The 20,735-nt window shown below is 42.6% G+C and overlaps 4 protein-coding genes across 8 annotated transcripts; 1 reads left to right on the top strand and 3 right to left on the bottom strand.

Moving 5' to 3' along the window:
• The first annotated feature begins 254 nt into the window (after nucleotides 1–254).
• Nucleotides 255–18,088, top strand: LOC6494043 (synaptic vesicular amine transporter). Of its 4 annotated transcripts, XM_001961058.4 has the most exons (9): nucleotides 1,594–1,979; nucleotides 2,693–2,919; nucleotides 5,421–5,922; nucleotides 14,990–15,160; nucleotides 15,235–15,373; nucleotides 15,468–15,526; nucleotides 15,584–16,179; nucleotides 16,292–16,609; nucleotides 17,020–18,088. In XM_001961058.4, the coding sequence occupies exons 3-9, from the start codon at nucleotides 5,442–5,444 to the stop codon at nucleotides 17,089–17,091; spliced, it is 1,836 nt and encodes a 611-aa protein (XP_001961094.1). In that variant the 5' UTR covers nucleotides 1,594–1,979; nucleotides 2,693–2,919; nucleotides 5,421–5,441; the 3' UTR covers nucleotides 17,092–18,088. The 4 variants fall into 4 exon arrangements, with proteins under 4 accessions (XP_032307009.1, XP_001961094.1, XP_014762601.1 ...); XM_032451118.2 differs by lacking the exons at nucleotides 1,594–1,979; nucleotides 17,020–18,088 and adding an exon at nucleotides 255–462 and having other exon boundaries at nucleotides 16,292–16,929; XM_014907115.3 differs by lacking the exon at nucleotides 17,020–18,088 and having other exon boundaries at nucleotides 16,292–16,929.
• On the bottom strand, nucleotides 7,077–8,721 carry LOC6496538. Its single transcript, XM_032451121.2, has one exon. The coding sequence runs from the start codon at nucleotides 8,311–8,313 to the stop codon at nucleotides 7,894–7,896; it is 420 nt and encodes a 139-aa protein (XP_032307012.1). The 5' UTR covers nucleotides 8,314–8,721; the 3' UTR covers nucleotides 7,077–7,893.
• On the bottom strand, nucleotides 8,852–11,917 carry LOC6496537. Of its 2 annotated transcripts, none has more exons than XM_001961059.4 (3): nucleotides 11,858–11,917; nucleotides 11,344–11,739; nucleotides 8,852–11,282 (listed from the first exon to the last, which is right to left on the bottom strand). In XM_001961059.4, exons 2-3 carry the CDS (start codon nucleotides 11,483–11,485, stop codon nucleotides 10,276–10,278), a joined length of 1,149 nt encoding a protein of 382 aa, XP_001961095.1. In that variant the 5' UTR covers nucleotides 11,486–11,739; nucleotides 11,858–11,917; the 3' UTR covers nucleotides 8,852–10,275. The 2 variants fall into 2 exon arrangements, with proteins under 2 accessions (XP_001961095.1, XP_044571665.1); XM_044715730.1 differs by having other exon boundaries at nucleotides 11,799–11,905.
• Nucleotides 17,857–20,458, bottom strand: LOC6496536 (serine/arginine repetitive matrix protein 2). Its single transcript, XM_001961057.4, has 2 exons — nucleotides 20,248–20,458; nucleotides 17,857–20,110 (listed from the first exon to the last, which is right to left on the bottom strand). The coding sequence occupies exons 1-2, from the start codon at nucleotides 20,261–20,263 to the stop codon at nucleotides 18,042–18,044; spliced, it is 2,085 nt and encodes a 694-aa protein (XP_001961093.1). The 5' UTR covers nucleotides 20,264–20,458; the 3' UTR covers nucleotides 17,857–18,041.
• Nucleotides 20,459–20,735: the final 277 nt, after the last annotated feature.

The raw sequence follows: 20,735 nt of genomic DNA, 5'->3' as shown, positions 1-20,735 counted from the left end.
CCTTGAATATAGGTTTCTCCATCTGTGCCTTCAAGGTCGAAACCCATCCCACTTTTGACTTTTTTTCATCCGGTTAACCTGTTCATGTTTCAATATTGTCATCCACTCTTTTAATTTTGTTTCGTTTTGCTTCTGGTTTTATATCTTCACTTCTATATGCAAATTTCAGGCCCTAGACGTGATCGCAAAGCTACACAATCATCGTTAATGCTTATAAATATTTCTGGGTCCGGCCTCTGCTCTCGGTTTTGTGACTCCGGTCTCTGGCATATTATCTTCGATTCAGTCGCGTGTCGTTTTCCAATCGCAGCGGTCCAACCGAGTTTCTTAGCCTTTCGTATCTCAGTATCTCAGCATCTCGGTATCTGTATCTTGTACTTGAATTATATATCATTCTTGTCTCCAGAGTGCTAAAAAAGAGAAAAAAACATCTGAAATGGATTAATTGAAAGTTTCTTCGAAGTAAGTTTGTCTCGAAACTCCATCAGGTGGTTTGGCTTGCCGGCAACCGGAAATTGGCAAAATCTGTGCAACAACACGTCCTTTTTAAGGGCAATGTCCTGGGGGTGTATGTTACACCTGTTACATTTGGCGGATAATAAGATTGTGACCTCGTTATGACAAAAATCATATGGATATATAAATATATTTACATAAATTACATAAAGTGTGTATTAAAAACTTTTAGACCCTCAAATTAAAGATGCAAATCGTTTAAAATAATACATTCTTGAGGTTAAGATCTAAAAAAGATACATAAAAAATAAGATCTATAGAAGTTATATAAGTTTTATTAAACAAAAGTCGAAGTATATCTTCCTACAGAAGTCTTTAAAAAGGAATACCCAAATAGAAAAAAAATCCTTAAAATCCTAGAAAATGGAAAATTCAACGTCTTAAATTGGAAATTGGACTTTTGGGAAAAGTCAACCCCTGCCACAAAACCCCGCCCCCCCCAAAAATTGCCACTTAAGAAGCGAAAATCAATTAGGCATAATATGTTCTCCATGAGAGGCAACCCCAAAACGCGTTGCATACTTACAGGCGTAACGCAATTGACAGTGAAAATAAAATCAAACAGTAAAGGACCCACATATGTGTGTGTATGTGTGTGTGTGTGTGGCTGAAAGCCCAACACAATGAAGGCAATTGAGCAGAATCATTGCCGTTGGCAGTTTTCATCAATATGCAGAGGAAGAGAGATGGAGCGAGGAAGTGTGAAGAAAGGAAGATGGAGAAAGGGAAGACAGTGCAAAAATAACGGGAGAACGGATAAATGCAGTGAGAGAAATTAAAGGGGTTATATACATACATATATTCCATAGATAAAGTTAATGAAAAATATATTTATTAGTTTATTTATAAAATATTTTTAATATTTTTTTTCAAATTTAAATATTTATTTTTTTTTGTTATGTAAAAGGATATACTGCAACAGGCAGCAGCAGACAACAAGTGGCAGTCATTCTGGTGACTGCGCTGCCGGCGCCACTTGATGCTGTCATTGCCGCGCCTGCTTCTTCGTCTGATTTCTTCTTCTTCTTGTTCGGTTTCTGCTTCTGGTTGAGCCTGTGGCACTCCTTTGGCACTTTCCACTGGCACATCCACATCCTGGGCGCAGTCGGTAGCCGTCGCTGTCGCCGTCGACGTCGCCGGCTTGCCTCGTGCGCCGCTGATGCGAACGCATCTCCGGCAGCGTTCAGTGCGAGATGAGATCTCGTGGCTGATGGACGTGCCGATTCCCACTCTCGCAGTGCAGCCTCAGCACCAGACACTTGTGGCACCTACTCACTTACCACCAGTTACCGTTACTTTAGTTTAATTTGGTTTGTCGAGCAACAAATTCTCAACTAAATTCCATTAAAAAATCAAATTTTAATAAATGTGCGTCGTGTGTTGCAAGATCGTTGAAATTTAAGGAGCAAAACAGCCAACAAAAACCAGCAAAAAATATGTGAAAATTTTAAAGAGAAAAGGGTGTAAGTTTTTTCAATAATTTCCTCATTTTAATCGCAATTTATCAATCTAAAAATATACAAATCATTCTATCTCATTATTGCCCCGCAAATCAATCAAGTTTCAATCGAAATTTGCATTTTAAAGCCGCTACAAAAAAGCCTGTTTACTTTTGAATACCTTCGTATGTATTTATTTATTAATCGATTTGAATCCAGCCCGGGGGACATACAATATTTCTTGCTTGGTTGGACATCCAACCAACATGGTGGTTAAGCACAACAAAAAAAAAAATACAGAGCAAATAAAAGTATTAACAAATATTGATGTAAATACCATTTACTTTTCTTTATTTACTTTGGACAAATAGCCGCAATCTCATTCAGTTTTTTATCCGACTCTTGTGCACAAATATAATTGTGATTAAATGTTGTATTTAAAGTCTTTTTTTTTAGTCATTACCAACTTGTGCGGAATAAAAGCCATTAGTTAAAATATAAATTTTAAAAATGTATTCTTTAATAGCTTCTTTGGCCAAATCCCTGCCTTTGTCTTGCTTCCAGCCATCTGAAGAGCAAACACTCGCCACAAAGGAAACCCAGTCTAGTGGCATCACGAAACACAAATGCCACAAGTGGCCACCGGGCCACCGCTGGGCCACCGGAGACATAACAAATCTGCTTCAAGCTTCTTTACTTAAACGACTTCATTTTTTCTCTGTATAATTCGCCCGCAGGAACACTCCAACAACGCACAACCTCACCCACCAACAAAATAAAAATACATTATAATAATAATACAACAAAATCCGGCTGGAACAACCACCTAGCAACATCAACCGTAAAATTGCAATAGATTTTTCGAACAGGCCCAGACACTAAGTCCTTCCCAAACCGCCACCCCCAAAAAGCTTGCCACAGAAAAGGAACAGGACGCCAGGACCTATAATAGCAAATAATTTGGGTGAGTTACCTATACTTTTTGGAATTTAAAAATCTATACCCCATAAGATTTGCCCTCCACAAGTGTTCTCCACTTGAACACGTTCTAGTTTTTCATCTCGATTTGAACTAATTAGCTTAAGGGGGTCTCATTTACACGCCTCAGATACATTTGTATCTGGATCTGTAAAGTAGCTACCGTATTGCAATAAAAACACTGCAATTATAGGTAATAAAATAATCGGTAAATGGTTGCAGGCAGTTGGCAGCAAATTTGTAAAGCAATTAAATGGAAATGGAAATTGAATTTGAAAATAAAAACCAAGTCCGAAGGGCTTTGACTTCAATTCCTGCCTGATTATATAGGAAAACCAGTTTATATGCCTTGATGGGAACAATAAACAATCCAAGCTGAGGAGGTCTCTTCTCAATCTTCTGCCTTCAATGTCAAGCTCAAGCTCAAGCTCGGGCTTGGTTTTAATTAATAAAAATCTGAAAAATGAGCACAATTTAAATAAAGTTGCGTGTCGATGAAGCAGCTTAGAAGCTGCTCAAATTTTGACCGTCGGTTAGTTGAAAAATCTTGTGCAATTAACACAAAGTCAACAATTGAAAAACAAAAAAAAAAGATTACTAGCAGCGACAATAGAATCTAAAGAAATATCTGAGAGAGCATAAATAATGAATTAAACAATCGCATTCGCCGCATCTCATCGCACTTGCAGGGAGGCAGTCTAAACTATCCGAAGAATTCCATATACTATACTCACAATATGACCAATATCTTTACCATAACAAATCATTGTCTATTTTCCCATTAAATTCCAATTTATATATGAAATAATTACACTTTTAATTGCAAAATTGTTAGGGTATTAGAGCTTCTACCTCAAAAGAGCAAACTCTACCTATAATTCATTAGATATTTTATTATAACAGAGATAACGAAAACGCAATGCCAGTTCTAGTGTTAAATTTTAAATTAAAATTTGTGTCTTTTTGGAAAAATTCGAGAAACGAAATCAGCCCGATAGGAAAATCTATTAGCATAATTTATAAAGCTAAGCTTTTGTTTTAGTTTGATTTCTCTCACGGCCATAAATCCGAAATTGCATGCCAATTGTTAATTAATATTTATTAAAATGTATTTTACACACTTTTCATTGTGCATTCATTTGAAATGCAAAAATTGTCTAACGAAAAGCGCTCCGGGAATTCTCTCTCCGAGCAAAAACAAAAAATTAGCAAAGTTTGCGAAAAAATATGATGAATTTGTTTAATAAACCCCGGGCCGTGGGCCACTGTTTTTAGTTTGAATTGAGATTGTCGACTTGTCGGTGGAAATCGCGGAATAAAAAATCCCCCCAAAAAAAGTATACAATTCAGTGATCTCGTTGCCAGAGAGAGAAAGTGCAATCTAAAAGATAAAATCATTTACTTCCTGAATGCAAAACACACTTGACTTTTGAATCACTGGCTAATTGAGATTTCTGTGGCGTAAAGTGCACAAATATCTGCTGATGATCCGATATATAGTATCAGAGTTCTATAAATACTCAAGGTCCGGTGGTGGTTTCAGATCATTAGTGCAAGTGTTACTCCAGTGGAAGGGTTAACCTACAGAGTGGAGAGAATATATAGTCCTTCAATAAAGTAAAGTTTTCAGGTAAAATAGATACCCAGCTGTATCCATTTAGTTTACAAAAAACTCCCATTAATTTTCCACCGCTTAACTGAATACAACTAATAATTAAAAAGATACAATTTTTAGCTACTAAAGCTAATTCAAGTTGATTAAATCAATTTAAATAACAAATTCGTAGCTGCACTGTGTTTTCTGACGGGCTTTTTGAATTCGAGCGTCCATTTATCAAACACTTTCAATCTATTTGTGAGGCACAAATTGTCATCCATAGACGTATTGTCGTCATAAACAATCAATTGCTACGCCAAGACAAGGCATCAATTACAATTTCTTTATAGTTTGGCGGAAGACTTGATTCATCTTTGTCGCTTCCTTCAATTACAAGAAGGAAGGCCAACCTCTTTGTCTCTTTTAATTGTGGGCTAATTTCATTTCGAGTCGGAAACTTAAAGAAGTCAAAGTTTGGGAGAGTCCTTTTCCTAAACGAATTATGTTTTGGGAAATTCAATTTACGCGCCTGGCAGTAGGCAACGGAAAATCAAAAGTCACAAATATTGCGCATACGCCCTGTTGACTTTGGAGTGAGGGAGTGTATGGGTGTTGGGGTGTCGAGTGACTGGCAATTAAATAAATATTTAAATTACGTATGATTCAATTAGATGCCAGTTGCCGTGCGAAAGAAACATTTTAATTTAAACACCCAAGACATGCAATTTATTTTTAATTAGCGAAAATCATTGAGGCATAAAGCGAGCGTGGGATCTGGAAGCAAGCTGCTTACAATTTGATTACATTTTAAAAACGACAATCGGCTTAGAATTAATCAGGGACTTCTGTTCTTATTTTTTTCCCCCTTATTTTTATTGGATTATGAATAGCAACCAGCGGCTAACGACGCAATGCAATCATCGACCGATGCGGGCAATGGTGGACCTAGAAAATACACGCAGAGCACAGCACAGCAGCAGCAGCAGCAGCAGTCGGAGATTAGCGAAACCACCTCCTTTTCCATAAACTCCAACAATCAACCACAACAGCAGCAAGCACATTCCGGCGACAGCAGCAATACACCCAGCAAAAATCCCTTCAAGCAACAGTTGGACAGCAATCAACAGAATGGCAACATGGAGCAGGATTGTGGGATTCTGGGCGTTGGCAAGGAGAAGCCACCGCCCCCACCACCACCCACTTACCAGTCGCAATCGTTTGGTGGACGCCAGCCACCGCCGGCGGATCAGTACAGGCAGGAGGATCCACGCGCTGCCGGGTCCTGGTCCGCCGCCAAGTCCTGGATGGTTAGCTGGCGTGGATCTAACCGGCTCGTCCTTGTCATTGTTGCCATAGCTCTGCTCCTGGACAATATGCTGTTGACCACCGTGGGTGAGTCTTACCTTTTATTTCTATTCCCCATTCTCGAATAAATCTATTTTCTCGGGAGACTATTAGCATTTCATGAACATTTATCTCCCCGGGGTCCTGGTTATCTTTGCCAGGCAAGCCAATCGCCTGGAAATTGTCCATTTCCCCCAAGGAGTAATGGGTGGGTGATGGTTGGTTTGTGGTTGGCGGAGTGGGCCCATTAAATTACCACATAGCACCACTTAAGCTAATGAACGTTTTCCTGTCAATGCGATTTTTTCTCTGACAGCTCATCACTTCGAGTGCTGGGAGGCATTCTATTAAGGATGGGTAGCCATCTAGAATGAAACAATACTTTGGCTAAAAAATACAGGGAAAGATGGAGATTTAATTGTTAAAGTAACCCTGTTATAGGAATCCTCATTAGGACTCAGATATCAGAGGTATAGGCCATTCCAGACCATGTCCTGGCCAGCAACTAATCAATGCTGAAGTGCCGCCTGCTTAGGCATTAACAATGGCCAATGGACCAGACTGAGCCGGGCAGCTCCAAGTGGCTCCAGTCGATGTCCGACAGTCAATTAAATGGACACGCACTGGTGGCCGAGCTGGGCCAGCAAAGTCCTGCGTTTGACACTAAAACCCACCGAGGGGAAAAACCAAACCAAATGAATCCAGGGGGATGTGTCCACGGCCAAGTGCTTGTGTCAAGTGTCTGGCCAAACACATGGACATTAAGTGGAAATCCTTCAGTCTGACAAATACAGCAGTGGGAAAAGAAAAATCAAAACCTGAAAAAAAAATAGATGTCCTTTGTGTTAAACGTTCATGAATTTAAATCAACAAGTTGGCCCGAAAGGAAAAAATGCGTTGAGGGAAAATAGCTGAACCACTCGAGCAACTTGTTGAGAGGTCGGAAGTGAAAGTCAAAGGGAAAAGAAAGAAAAGCTGGGAAAACTATTAGCTCCAAGGAAGAAGTTCCTTTCTTTGCTTTTCCGCTAGCTGTCGGGGTGGAATGTCCCGAGCTTTTAGCGTCTGACTTCAGGCATTTTCAGTTAAGTGCTTTCCCAAGGTGCTGAAGCGAAAATTGCTGCAAATACATTTGATTATTACATTTGATCTCTGACCCGACTCTGGGACGTCGTCACCCTCTTCGCTTCTATCCTTCCATCGCATAATATTCCCATAAATTAGATTTAACCAGGGATCCTGCGGAGATTTATTTATATGGGTCATGGCCTTATCCGTTCCCTGACTCGATTCCAAACTCAATTGAATATGCAATAAGCTTTTGTTTTATTGAGGAAGATTGAATAATAGTAGCTTAAATAGGGCTTAGCTTTGATCCTGGAAACATCCCCAGTCCTGGCTCTATGGCCATTTTATTGGGTGTTCTTACATGGACACCGAACTATGCAGATTTGATTGTTGGGTGCTTTGGATAAATCTTTATGGTGTTGGATTGTTTAATTTGGAACAGAGATTGGGGCTTACATGTTTAGTAATACTTATACAAATAGATGTATATTTAAAATAGACACTGAAGGTTGTAAATTGTATGTTTTGGTTAGTTTTTATGATACGTTTGTTTAAGAGGATTTTTTAAATGTTTTTGTTGATATATAAAGGCTTTCTTTGGACACTTTCTTTTAAGAAACGGATATTACAAAATTTTTAAGCTTAATAAAAATAAACTATAGAACATTCTTAATAGATATTATATTATAACTTTTAGAGATTAAAATTAAAGGTTTACTAAGAAGAAAATGAGTTAATATTCTTACAAAAATAATAGTTTAAAATGAATGAGACTTTTTCCAATCAAAATTGATCAAAAAACTAGTTAAACAATAAATAGACAAATTTTAAACCTATCCTAGCTTAATCTAAAAATTTAAAAATGTTTAAAATTCACTCTCAACCTTACGGACATCACAATGAATAAATCTGCTTTATCCTTCGGATACAGAAGCGTCCTTATTTAAGGAGACTCTATTTTCCCAGAGATGATATGTCTGTCATGGCCACATCCACAGTGTCCAGCTTATCCAGGCAGGCTCCTTGCCGTCTGGTGGGCGTGGTGCCCACCGAACGGGACTTCAGCAGACTGCCGCTCGCCGCAGAGGGAAGGAGCTGATCGAATCCTCCAGAGCCACCTTCCTTCGAGAGCGATGCACTTCGGGAGAAGGGAAAGTAGGCATTCATTTGCCGCTCCAGGACATCCTTGTTGATGCTCGTCTCCCAGATCTGCTTCTGGATGATGCCGCTGTACCTGGCCTCGAAGCTCTTCTGATGCCGCAAATGCTCCGCCGCCCTTCCGCCCCTTGGCCGTTCCCGCTCCTTTTCGCCCGGTGGTGGTGTGGGCGTGGCCCGCTTAAGGGGACTGCCCAAAGAATCCTCATCGGTGGACATACCACGGCCGGATAATTAAAATGCGTCTTAACAGAAAGCGAGAAAACTTTGCTTGTTATTTTGACTAGGAACTTGGAACTTGGAAGTCGTAACTTGGAGTAACTAGTCCCGGATAGAGGAACCTGCCGCGTCCGTTGCAGAAACGCGAATAAGTCACGGCAGCCAAATGTTGGCCTGTTATGTGTGCAATTTTTTGGCTCGAATGTATATATTGTTGCGCATTTTGTGGAGAGTGAAAAAAACAGAATCGACGTCGGCCAAAAAGTTTTTGCCTCCAAAATAGTAATTGCTCCCCCTTTTGTCTTTCGCCTTGAAGGCAGAAAAATAAAAGTTTTTCCTGGCAAAGGATGGGTGGGTTTACCAGACCATCTACCAACTACCATCTACCATTTACCATTTACCATTTAGTCAAAGGTCACAATCGTGCGGCTTTTCGGTGTCGTTTGCTGTCATGCCAGACGCAATGACTCATTGAGCCTTTCGCTTATCCCCCACCATCTATATGGTATGTCCTGGTATCCTGGCATGGAGATACTCACATACTTTGGTTATATTACGAATAGATATTGAAAACGAATCTAAATGCCGCGACGCGTCAGTCATAGAATATAACACGATGACTATGACAACTTGCCACGTGTGGCAGGCGGCAGTGTTGCATGGCATGGCATGCCGCTTGATGGATATCCAAGGAATCTCCCTCGCAACGGTTGACAGTTTGTTGTCCCATTATCCTGATGGATATGTAATGTCCATAATTACTTTACGGCTGTTTACGTTTCGTCTGTAAAAAATAAAATAGTTGCCAGGGAATAGTTCTAGAAACTCAAAGTTACTTTTTTGCCTAAAAGGACTTCCTTTAAAGTCTTTATTTTATAAAGAAAATATCCTTATAATTTCATGCCTAAATTGCCACACTCATTAAGGTAAAAACTTTAACACAAACTTTCTTCTTTTGGCAAACATGCAATATATCCACAATTACATTGATTACGCTCCTTTCACTTGGTAACCCCACCCACAAAAAAAAAATCCTAAACAGAAAAAACCTTAAAATCAACAACCAAAATCAAAACAAAAGAAAAGGGGCGTGGCACATTCCGCCAACTTGTTCTTCTTTTTGTGGAGTAATCCAAAAATAAACTCACCAAAAAAAAAACAAAAGAAACTTTCAATGGCAACGAAACAAAAACGAAAATCAATAAACCCAAGAAAAGATTGTACGATATTAATAAGTAGTCCTCCAAAGGACAATAAATACACTACAAAGGATAAGGGGTATATACGAGTTTTGAAGAGAAATATATTTAACTTAAATATATGTATAGGTCTTGAATAATTTAAAACCATAAGCCCGTAGTTCTTTGCGACATAATTCTAAAGAAAGCTTCTTAAAATTCATGGGATTCTTTGCAAAATGACAACTTTTATTTAAGATTTGCTTCAAAAATCATTATATTTAAATCCTTGTCAAATTAAGTATGTCAAGTTATTTTAAATATATTTGCAGAGCATTAAACATTTTATACAATTTTCTAAAAGGCTTAACTAATTATAATAAATATGGTATGAGGCCAAGAAGTTTTAGGAATATTAATAGATCAAAAGGTGGTTTCTTTCTATCTAATTTCTGCCGTACCTTTAATTATATATAATTTTTTGTGACTTTATGAATATTTCAACTTGTGGCCTTCAAATAAAACGCGTGTGGCAAACTTAGCACAAAGTTAGGGACTTTTGTAAGGACACTCGAGGATAATAGGAGTAGTAGGAACCACATAAGTGTCATTGAACTTTTGGTAATTAAAAAAGAAAGACAAAGCTTTTAATCTTGGAATAAATTCAGTTAAAACATATTTAATTAAATAGATAAAATATTACATTTTTAGTAACTTGAAGGATACTTTCAACTATTTTTTATTTTTGAATAATTTTTAACAAAAGAGAGGACTAAACTTTCCACTAAAGCTGACAGAGCTCACTGAAGCTGGTGCTCAGGGCATCCTCGCCAGAGCAACCAATGCCACTACCACTGACGGACTCTGTTCCCAGCAGACCCTTCTTGGGCAGACTGGGCATGAAGATGTGCAACTGCTTCCGGCTATCCGCGGCGGCGGTAGCCAAGCCCCGGCTACTGAGCGGCGGGGTACGTGTCTCCTCCGGCAGCGGCGAGGCCGAGGCTCCACTGTACAGGCGAACCGAGGCCAGTTGCCCGGCCAATCTCCTCGTGGTACTGGCACTGCTGCTCAAGGCGCACAGATCGATATTCCGGGCGGGTCGATTGAGGCGGACGGGCACGCCCTCTTTGTTGAAAATAATGGTTATGGGCTTGGCATTGGAGGCGGAGGTGGATGCAGTCGAGTTGGTGGCCACCGGCTGGGCAGGAGCTGGCTTGGCACTGGGCTTCCTGACGGCCACCGATCGCTGGTGATGATTCACAGCCGACGCGGCCACCCGTTTGAGGCTCAGACTGCGATGATGGTTCCTCTGCATCCTTTGAGCCGATCTGGCCAACTGGGCACTGCTTGTGGCAGGAGGCACTGGGGGTTCAACGGCTGCCTTCACTATATCCGTGCGTCCAGCCAAATCCAGCCAATGGAGAACTCTCTCCGCCAGACGCTCTTCGGGATTGTTGGCCGTGCTGGGCAGGACACTGCTGGCATCTTGCAGAGAACTGCGCCGGGAGGGATTCTCCGTCAGATGATGGTCCAGGTTGTAGGTGCGTCCTCGGCTTAGCAACCAGGCCCGTCTCTTGGAATGGCGATTGCTATGATGCCGATGCTCCCGGCCTGATCCTGTCGTGGCGACACCTTGTCCCTGCCTGCTCTGACCGCCCATTTGGGGCAAGGACTGTTGCTGTTGCAGCGTCAGCTTGGTGGCGTCCAGCAGAAGATACTCGTCCAGATACTCGACACTGCCCTCAGTGGACTCTTGGTAGATTTCGCAGGATTGCGTCTGCTGATAGGTGGCTACAAGAATGAGATATCTTAAAGGATATTCCGGCTTGAAGTCTTTGAGATTCGAACCCACCTTTCAACCTCGTCTTTTGGCGCTTCCAACGCTGCCTCTGACGCGGCTCGTAGTCGAGGATGAAGTGGCGTCTCCCGATCGCCTCCCGCCACACGGAACGCACGAAAAGCGGCCTGCTGGCCGACTCCCAAATGGGTCGCATTCTCCCCTGCTCCTCCAGTTCTAACCGTTCCACTTTCTAATTAAATCCTCTGCATATTAATCAAATAAACAAGAGTTGTCCTCGTTCTCCTCGTGCTTGTCCTCGTCCTCTTCCTGGTCGTCGCCAGTGGATGACTGGTTGCTTTGCCAGTTGCCGCCTCACTGCCGCTTCCGCTTCTGTTTGGCTTGACGACGCCGCCGACGCCGCATCGAAGGCGAATCGATGTATCTGGGTGACCTGCGGACGCCACAGGGCTGCAGGAAAGGAAAAAGTGTCACATTATAAGGCACAAGAGAATATTTATATTTAAGACATTAAACATTTAGAAATCCTTCGGGGGAAAACATGATCCATAGATACTGAAAACACAACCTTGACTTGGAGATAAATTTGAACTTGAAAGATAACACAGTGTTACAAAAATGACAAAAGTGAATGAACTTTTAAAGTGACATAGTAGGAATTGTTCATTGGGTCGAGTATATCACAAAACAATTTTTGAAATATTTCTAACACCCTCAAAATCTTGATTTATGGTTAAAAAACCGTTTTTCGGGACTTGTTTGCGCTTAAGAATTCCTGTACGCGTTTTTTTCAACCGATTTCAAAATGTTTGGTGTTTTTTAATAGTGAAATGTTGTAGCTTTTGAAAAAAAATATATCTTCGATTTTGTTAAACAAAAAGAACAAAAATTTTACATCTGAAACTGAAGTTTTCGACTTTTGTTCGTGTTTTTCGGATTTTGATGCCAGTTTTTCGGTACAACTTACAAAAATTCTGTCATTTTTGCCACATACCAATGTTGTCTCATTAATTCTGAATAAAATGAGACAAATTTCATCAAAAAATAATGAAAATTGGTAAAGTTATAACGCTATTCCCAAAAAAAGTCAATTCAACCTAGCGGACGCTCCGGACTAACAATGTGTATAAGAATAAGAGTATATTGCTTTCTTCTGACAAAAATTCTGTCATTTATGCCACATATTAATATTGTCTCATTAATACTGAATAAAACGAGACAAATTTCATTAAAAAATAATACAAATTGTTGAAGTTATAACGCTTTTCCCAAAAAAAGTCAATAAAACCATGGGAGCACTATAAGAAGAAGAGCATATTCCTGTCTTATACACACAGGTACTCCGGAGCGCACGCAAGGTTGAATTGACTCTTTTTGGGAAAAGCGTTATAACTTTACCAATTTTCATTATTTTTTGATGAAATTTGTCTCATTTTATTCAGAATTAATGAGACAACATTGATATGTATCAAAAACGGCCGAATTTTTGTAAGTTGTACCGAAAAACTGGCATCAAAAGCCGAAAAACACGAACAAAAGTCGAAAACTTCAGTTTCAGATGTAAAATTTTTGTTCTTTTTGTTTAACAAAATCGAAGATATATTTTTTTTCAAAAGCTACAACATTTCACTATTAAAAAACACCAAACATTTTGAAATCGGTTGAAAAAAACGCGTACAGGAATTCTTAAGCGCAAACAAGTCCCGAAAAACGGTTTTTTAACCATAAATCAAGATTTTGAGGGTGTTAGAAATATTTCAAAAATGGTTTTGTGATATACTCGACCCAATGAACAATTCCTACTATGTCACTTCAAAAGTTCAGAATCACTGTTACACTGTGTAATCGGTTTAATGTCTAAAATACATCCCATTAGATACTTAGAAGAATTCTAGAAAAGAAAGTAAAGAAAAGAATAATAAGCTTTAAAACCCCTATTTAAAATTTACCTACCACTATAGTAGTTCTAACACTAAAGATAATTCCCTTTAAAAATCGTAGCATAAAAGATCATAAACTTAAATGGAACAGAATTCTATAAAAGAAACAGAGTCAGACCGTTAGTAGTCCATTTTTATATCCTGTTTACAACCTGTACAAGTTTTTGAATTCCCTTCAAAGTATCAGAAATCTTAAAATCCTCTAAAAAGTATAGAAAACCAAAGGTCTTTATATTTTACCAAATTTAAAAACAGTTCTTACATTCCCTTTAAAGGATCAGAGATCAGAAAAATTTAGATAAAATATATAAATCAGAAACTAAAATGGGGAAAAATTATATAAAAAACAAAGATAGTTTAAAGTCAGTTTTTGAAGTCCTCTTACAATAATATTACCGAGTGATATATGTTCTTAAATGGCCTTTAAAAATGAATCTAAAAGTCCCAAATTATACGGAAACCCGAAGCTTTACCGCAACCCTGGATCACTATTTGTTTACCGACTGGCGGAGTCGCCTTCGTTTTGGCATTGCGGCGGCTTAAGTGTCTTCGACACGCGAAATGCAGCCAAACCGGCGCTTGCCCCAAGCCCCAAGCTGCCATGCCACCATGCCCCAAACCCTCTGACCCCGGTTGCACGTGCTTTTTTTTGGAATTATATTTTTTTTGTATGTCACAGGCCCAGGTTAGACATTTTAATGAGTTGTTGTGGCTGGCAGGAGGGACTGGACTGGAAATTACTAAGGCAACAAAAGTGTATAGGAATCTCCTCCTCGTTCGTTAATCGCTGGGGTCTGTTGCATTCCAAGTGGTTAACCCCAATTAAATTGATGTTCTCGGATTTGCATACATTTCCGCTTGCATGTCATTTGGCGGGTTGGTTTTTGGCCAACAAATGGCATGATGTTATGCCACATGGCCACATGGCCACATGACACATGTGTGACAGTTAAATGAGGTTGCAGGTCAGGTGAGACTTCCACTTTCGCTGAACTTTCTGGCAAAGGCACGTGGCGGCACGGCCACAGTTGAACTCCTCAACATGAATGGCACTCATTAGGCTCCCCCCTGGTATAGTCCATAAATGTACATATATATGGTTACGAGCTGTCAGTCTGATAACCACGAATAACTGGGTCCACAAGCAAACAAATTACCCCAACAATACTTCAAACTACGCTTCCCTGAACTCAAAACTGGAAAAACTCCAGCACTCCGGCACTCCAGTGCCGACCAACTTTGTTCAATTGAAAAGTAACCCTGGCCTAGCACTTTGGCAGGAAATGCAATTACGGACCCAGACCAGGACCCAGAGACTAGAGCTCTTCGGTTCGAGTCTCCGGTTCTTGTTGGTGTTGATAATAAATATAAACAGAGTCGAAGCATGCAATAAACAAATTGAATTTGAAACCAGGCGAGTGGTGGTATGGATGGGTCAATGTTGCATGTTGGAGAGTCAATTAAACGCATCGTTGTTAACGTGGCGTATGCGCAATTTTTTTATTGTAGGATAGCAGGAGCAACTCCTAGCCCATCCATTTTTGTTGCAACTCAATTAGGTGGCATCGTCTACGGCAAGGCAATTACAAAACTTTTCAGCAACAACAATCTCAGAAGCTTCGGCAAACGCAATTAAATGGCGGCGGCAGCCCATTTAAAATTGCTTCAGGGTAAAAAATGGGAAAAGCGTAGCGTTTTGGGTTAATTGTTAGCAAATGCCTTTTGTTGCAATCAAATTATGTTTGTGCCACCCCGTTTAGTGCCCATCATACCCGAGTTCCTGTACGACATACGACATCCGGACGCACCGCTCGACAGCTACCCCCGCACACCGCTCACCCTCAACACACCACCGCCGCCAACGCCGTGTCCTTGCAACAAAGATGGCAGCGAGGCAGCTCCGCTCGAGATCTCCACAATGAGTCCGGAGGGTAAGTGTTATTCCCACCAACGCGCCATAATTAGAGAGTCTGACGAAAATCCTTGAAATCCTTTCCTGGGGCAGAAAACGAGACCTACTACCGCGAACTGGAGGAGCGCCACAACGAGCTGGTGGGGGAGACGGTGGAGGTGGGTCTGCTCTTTGCCTCCAAGGCCTTCGTCCAGCTGCTGGTTAATCCGATTGTGGGACCTCTGACGCACCGGTAAGCAAGATTGGTAATTGCCAGGTTCTGGCACAAAGTTAACTTGGTTAGGAGCACCATGATTGCCATCCTTATGATCCCTTCCACCTTTCAGCATTGGCTATAGTATCCCCATGTTTGCTGGCTTCGTGATTATGTTTCTCTCCACCTTGAGTAAGTTCCCCATCCTAAAGAAATAAAAATCCCCATCTCCAATAAGATCTTCCTTAGTCTTTGCCTTTGGCCGCTCCTACCTGGTCCTGTTTGTGGCTCGGGCTCTGCAGGGTATCGGGTCCTCCTGCTCCTCGGTCTCGGGCATGGGCATGCTGGCGGATCGCTTCACCGACGACAAGGAGCGTGGCAACGCCATGGGCATAGCCCTCGGAGGCCTGGCCCTGGGCGTCCTCATCGGTCCACCCTTTGGCGGCGTCATGTACGAGTTTGTGGGAAAATCGGCTCCGTTTTTGGTCCTGGCTGCCCTGGCCTTGGGCGATGGCCTGCTCCAGCTGTTCATGTTGCAGCCTTCCATCCAGAAGGCCGAATCGGAGCCACCATCCCTGAAGAGCCTGATCAGTGATCCGTACATCCTGATTGCTGCCGGAGCCATCACCTTCGCCAACATGGGCATCGCTATGCTGGAGCCTTCGTTGCCTCTGTGGATGGTGGACAACATGGGTGCCACTCGTTGGGAACAGGGCGTGGCCTTTCTGCCCGCCTCCATCAGCTACCTGATTGGCACGAACCTCTTCGGACCCCTGGGACACAAGATTGGACGCTGGTTTGCCGCCTGTCTGGGACTGGTTATCATCGGAGGATGTTTGATATTTGTAAGTTTCGAAATGATTATATCCTTCCCTCAAGATATAGATACCTTCCAGGGTATAGAAGCCATGGTTTCATCCAAAACTAACCTTCCTATTTATATTTCTTTCACTACAGATTCCCATGGCCACCTCGATTACCCATCTGATCATCCCGAATGCCGGTCTGGGCTTTGCCATTGGCATGGTGGACTCCTCGATGATGCCGGAACTGGGCTACCTGGTGGACATCCGGCACTCGGCCGTCTACGGCAGTGTGTACGCTCTCGGAGACGTGGCCTTCTGTGTGGGATTCGCCGTAGGGCCGGCTCTCTCCGGATCGCTGGTGAAGAGCATCGGCTTCGAGTGGATGCTGTTCGGAATCGCCATCCTGTGCTTCATGTACGCCCCGCTGCTGACCCTGCTCAAGAATCCGCCGACCAGTGACGAAAAGAAGGTACGTATGGCTCGGGAGGCGGCTGAAGCGGCCGCTGCCGAAGCTGCTGCTGCTGCTGCTGCCGCTGCAGAGGATTCCCAGGTGACGGCATCCTGCCCAGCCATCATGCATGGCACATCCCTGCCACCGACCACCGCGAATGTGGATGCAGAGGCGGGCAGGACGAACGAGGGATACGAGAGCGAGCGGCTCTAGAATGGCATTCCTTAGCTTCTATTTTAGTTTATAATTTTTTCTCGTATTATTAGTCATTATCATTGTTTTTCTGAGAACTAAGTTCTGCTTAATTTTGTAATAAAAGTTTATAATTTTATTTAAGAGCGCTGCCTGAGTTTCATTTGTCTTGAGCATGTAATCTTTGTTTTATAATTAATTAACTAACTAACCTTATAAATTTAATTATCTTTCAGTCCTTGATCTATGGACGGGATCGGGCTCAGGTACGTTATGTCACCTATCAGAACTACGATGAAGACGAATAAACCGACGAATTGAAACGATTAAAAAAAAATGCAATGTCGCCTTAAAGTGCGGCCAAAAATTGAACAAAAAAAGATAACTAAAAAATAAAAATAAAAAAAAATATGGAGTAGAGAGGCAGAAAAGTAACCATAACCACAACCAACAATATCAGCAATATCATATGAATTTTCGATTGAAAACTAAAAAGTTATTCTTGTTCAATGTTATGCTATAGTCTTAATATAAACTCCCCGATCCATATCAAGAAACCACCTCCCCCTCGAAATATTTGCACACGTTACACTATAGCACACTGAAAAAAAAATAGATTGGGAAAGTTAAGGCTCTCAAGATGAGCAGTTTGTTCGATTTGACGGGTAAAATGATATAATTTCATTAGGAAAGATTTAAAAAGATTAGAAAAACTAAAGCCAAAGAACCCTACTACGTGTTGGAGGCAATTTATGATCCAAAAGGAAGTCTTAGAAGAAATCTTCGGATTTTGGGAAGAAAGTATAGAAGAAGAGCTCTCGGAGCTACGAAGAGTTGTTCCTCGGAACACTCTACTCCCAGCAGGGAAGGTTTAATGATTTTTCCAAAAAGCAGGCGCCAGCAATTGCATTGATTTAATGGTTTTGTTTTTAAGAATAAAAAAAATAATAATATTTTATAATTAAAATTAAAAAAGAAGGTTTATATTTTCTTAAAAAATTAATCCAACATTTTTTAAATCATTAAAATCTATTGGAGAATCTCTAAGAAAGTTAAGAAATCATCAGTTTACCTCTTTAAGAATTTACTTTCTTTATTTTTAGGATTTAGTTATTTTTAAAAACACTTAAAATTCAAAAAAACTTAGAGGAATTATGGAATTACGCAAATGACTGCCAGGACAGTTCTACTCCAGCTTAGGGCCGGAATAAATCTGTCCGGGCAGAGTCATTCGTGGAACTCCACAAGTTTCGCATCTTCAGATCCGCATCCTACGCAGATTGTCGGCATACACGTTGATGTTCACCTGGCAGGCATCCTGTCCAGACTGACTGCTGGAACTGCGCCGCCGGAACACTGTTATGGGTTGTGGCATCGCCGCCGGTGGCTCCCCCATCGTGACATGATTCATGGAGAACTCCAGATCCCGATCCCTAGAGCGCGAAGTAGTTATCCGTATGGGGACATTGTTTAGCCGGGTCAGAATCGCAGGATTTCCATTTATTTGCTTTGATTCGCTCAAGCGGCTATTGGACACGATCCGAGTGGTCGCCATGGACACATGGACATTGCCATTGGAGGTGCCGGAGCTACTGCGTTGCAGGTGCCCCGAATTCCGACTGGAGAAGCGATCAGGAGTGTCAGTCCGTAAGGGAGTTACAGATCGACTGGAATTCCTCAAGGGAGTGCCACTCCGGGTGGGCGTGGGATTACGGGAGGAGTTTCCGATTTGCCGAGTAGGGGTGTGATTTCGGCTAACCAGTGGATTTCTGGGAGTGGGATTCCGAATGGGCGTGGAAGTCCGGGTAGGAGGTACATTTCTGGTGGGAGTTGGAGTTCGACTGCTATTCCGTACAGGCGTTGGAGTACGATTGCTATTCCTTACAGGAGTGCCACTCCGAGAGCTGTTCACGGGAGTCCGTCCGACGGACGACCGTGAAGCAGAACGAATGGGCGTGGATGTCCAGCCGGGTGGCGGTGGTAGCGGAATAGCAGCGGCCTGATGGCGCACCGGAAGCACTCTTCTCGCCTCCCGACGTGAGGGCACATCACAAAAGGCCATCATTCCGGGCAAACGATCATCCGAGGTCCGTGTATACAAGTGGGAGGTCATGGGAACACGAGAAGGCGATGGAACACCCGGGAGAGTCGTGGACATCACCCGCATCGGTGGCAATTCGTGCTGACTACGCAGTTGCTCCTGGAGTTCCACCAGCCGATCGTACTCCCTTTGCCGCTGCGTCTCCCTTTCCAGTTCCCTCAGACGCTGCCGCTCTCGCTCCGCCTCCAGGGCCAAAAGATGATCCCGTTCCCGCTGCCGCTCCAGCTGACGGAGATGCTCTCGCTCCTGCTCCCGGCGCCTTATGAACGCCCGCTCCTGTTCGAGCTCCCGCTCTCTCTCTAGTTTCAGATTCTCCTGGTGTTGACGCTCTCGAGCCAACTCCTGCTCCCTCTTTGTTTCCACTTCCCGTTGCCGTTGACGCCGCACCCAGTCCGGACTGGTCCGGGGCTTGGTCTCGCTGACGTTGAACTTGGACAGGCGCTTGTCAATGCCGAAGGATGTGCCGGTGGCTCGGGATGCAGCACTACCCGAGCGATTGTTGCCCGACTTCGAGCTGGCCATGTCCTTGTTGTTGAGGAGGCAGGCATCCGTCTCGATCTTGATGCTCACATTGTTGTCCGCCTCCGACTCCGGGTCGAGGCTGCAGATGTTTATGTTGATGGCGCAGCCGCTGCAAGCACTCCGCTTGTTCTGCAGCTGGACGTTGGAGCCGCGATCGAAGGTGGTGGCGGAGGCGCTCCTAGTATTCCCGACCAGACAACCGCCGCCGCCATTGCTGTGGCAGGTCCTTAGCGAGCAAGTGCTCTGGCCACGTCGCATGGTCTGGTACTCGCCGCGCGAACAGCAGGTCCTCAGGAGAGGCGAATCCGTAACAGTGGGCGAAACGGGTGGACGTCGGGGCTGCGGTGCCACCGGAACACTGCGCTGGCGATCCGGCATGGTAATCAAGGGTGGCCGCATCGTATGCGAGGGCACAGCCTTGAAGTCCTGCAGGAATCGCCGGCGTCGGTACTCGCTAAACGAACTGGTCGGCGGTGGCCTATTCACCGGCGTATACTCCGAATCCCGATTAAACTTCGGATTGAGGTAGAATGTCTCGAAGGAGGGTTTCCTGGCGGGCGGTGGCGCCACAGGAGGCGACACAATCGGTGGTCGCTGGTAGTGCTGGACGTGGTAGACGGGCTTGTCGGCATACCGGAAGTTATACGATTGAATTTTGAAGGGGTCGCCATGGAAGACATCGCTCAATGGACGTCGCGATGGACCTGTGAACGATAGAGCCAAAGCAAAAAGAAGGCCATGGGAATTAGTTACTCTTACTTTATTCTCCCACTTTATTATTTATTTTTTTTGACAAACAGAAAATGGATTAATCGAGTGGGAAAATCGGATCAGGACTTACACAACACACGATTCATTTGGGGGGGCAGATAATTTTGGTCTTTCCAATGAAGTTCGGCCAAAGGGATTGCGCGTTTGAAAGATGCGTGGCAACCATGTAAGTGGATTTTTTTTATTTAGAAAACGTTCAAAACAATTCCAAAATGGGGGATTTAATAATTTATTCATAGATCTAGAACCGAAAACCCAGGCAACTTTGGTTCTCGGTTCTCGATTCTGTTCTACTTTCTAGACTTAAAAACCCAAAACCATTAAAACTTTTTGGCAATACGGCGTAGCTAATGGATGACATTATTGGATTTCTAATCTCCTTAGCGGGAGGGACCTCCAACCTTCCTTAATCAAATCAATTTCATATTTCAAGTTGTTATACAAATTATTCACTAAAATATTAAATATTTAATCAAAACTAACTAAAATCTTGTAACATTTGTTGCCCAAAATAGCACACACACAAGTTATCTGACAAAATAAGGGAATTAAATCGTA

Source organism: Drosophila ananassae, chromosome 3L, assembly GCF_017639315.1.
Source record: "Drosophila ananassae strain 14024-0371.13 chromosome 3L, ASM1763931v2, whole genome shotgun sequence".
In the NCBI taxonomy this organism is placed as follows: Eukaryota; Metazoa; Arthropoda; class Insecta; order Diptera; family Drosophilidae; genus Drosophila; species Drosophila ananassae.
This window is presented reverse-complemented; position numbering and strand designations above follow the sequence as displayed.

Excerpts from the sequence above, each read along its gene's own strand:
- LOC6494043 (XM_032451118.2), top strand. The coding sequence starts at position 5,442 with ATGCAATCATCGACCGATGCGGGCAATGGTGGACCTAGAAAATACACG. Across the intron at positions 15,374-15,467 it reads GTGGGACCTCTGACGCACCG|CATTGGCTATAGTATCCCCA; the intron begins GTAAGCAAGATT and ends TCCACCTTTCAG. Across the intron at positions 15,527-15,583 it reads TATGTTTCTCTCCACCTTGA|TCTTTGCCTTTGGCCGCTCC; the intron begins GTAAGTTCCCCA and ends GATCTTCCTTAG.
- LOC6496538 (XM_032451121.2), bottom strand. The coding sequence starts at position 8,313 with ATGTCCACCGATGAGGATTCTTTGGGCAGTCCCCTTAAGCGGGCCACG.
- LOC6496537 (XM_001961059.4), bottom strand. The coding sequence starts at position 11,485 with ATGCGACCCATTTGGGAGTCGGCCAGCAGGCCGCTTTTCGTGCGTTCC. Across the intron at positions 11,283-11,343 it reads CCAAAAGACGAGGTTGAAAG|CCACCTATCAGCAGACGCAA; the intron begins GTGGGTTCGAAT and ends TCATTCTTGTAG.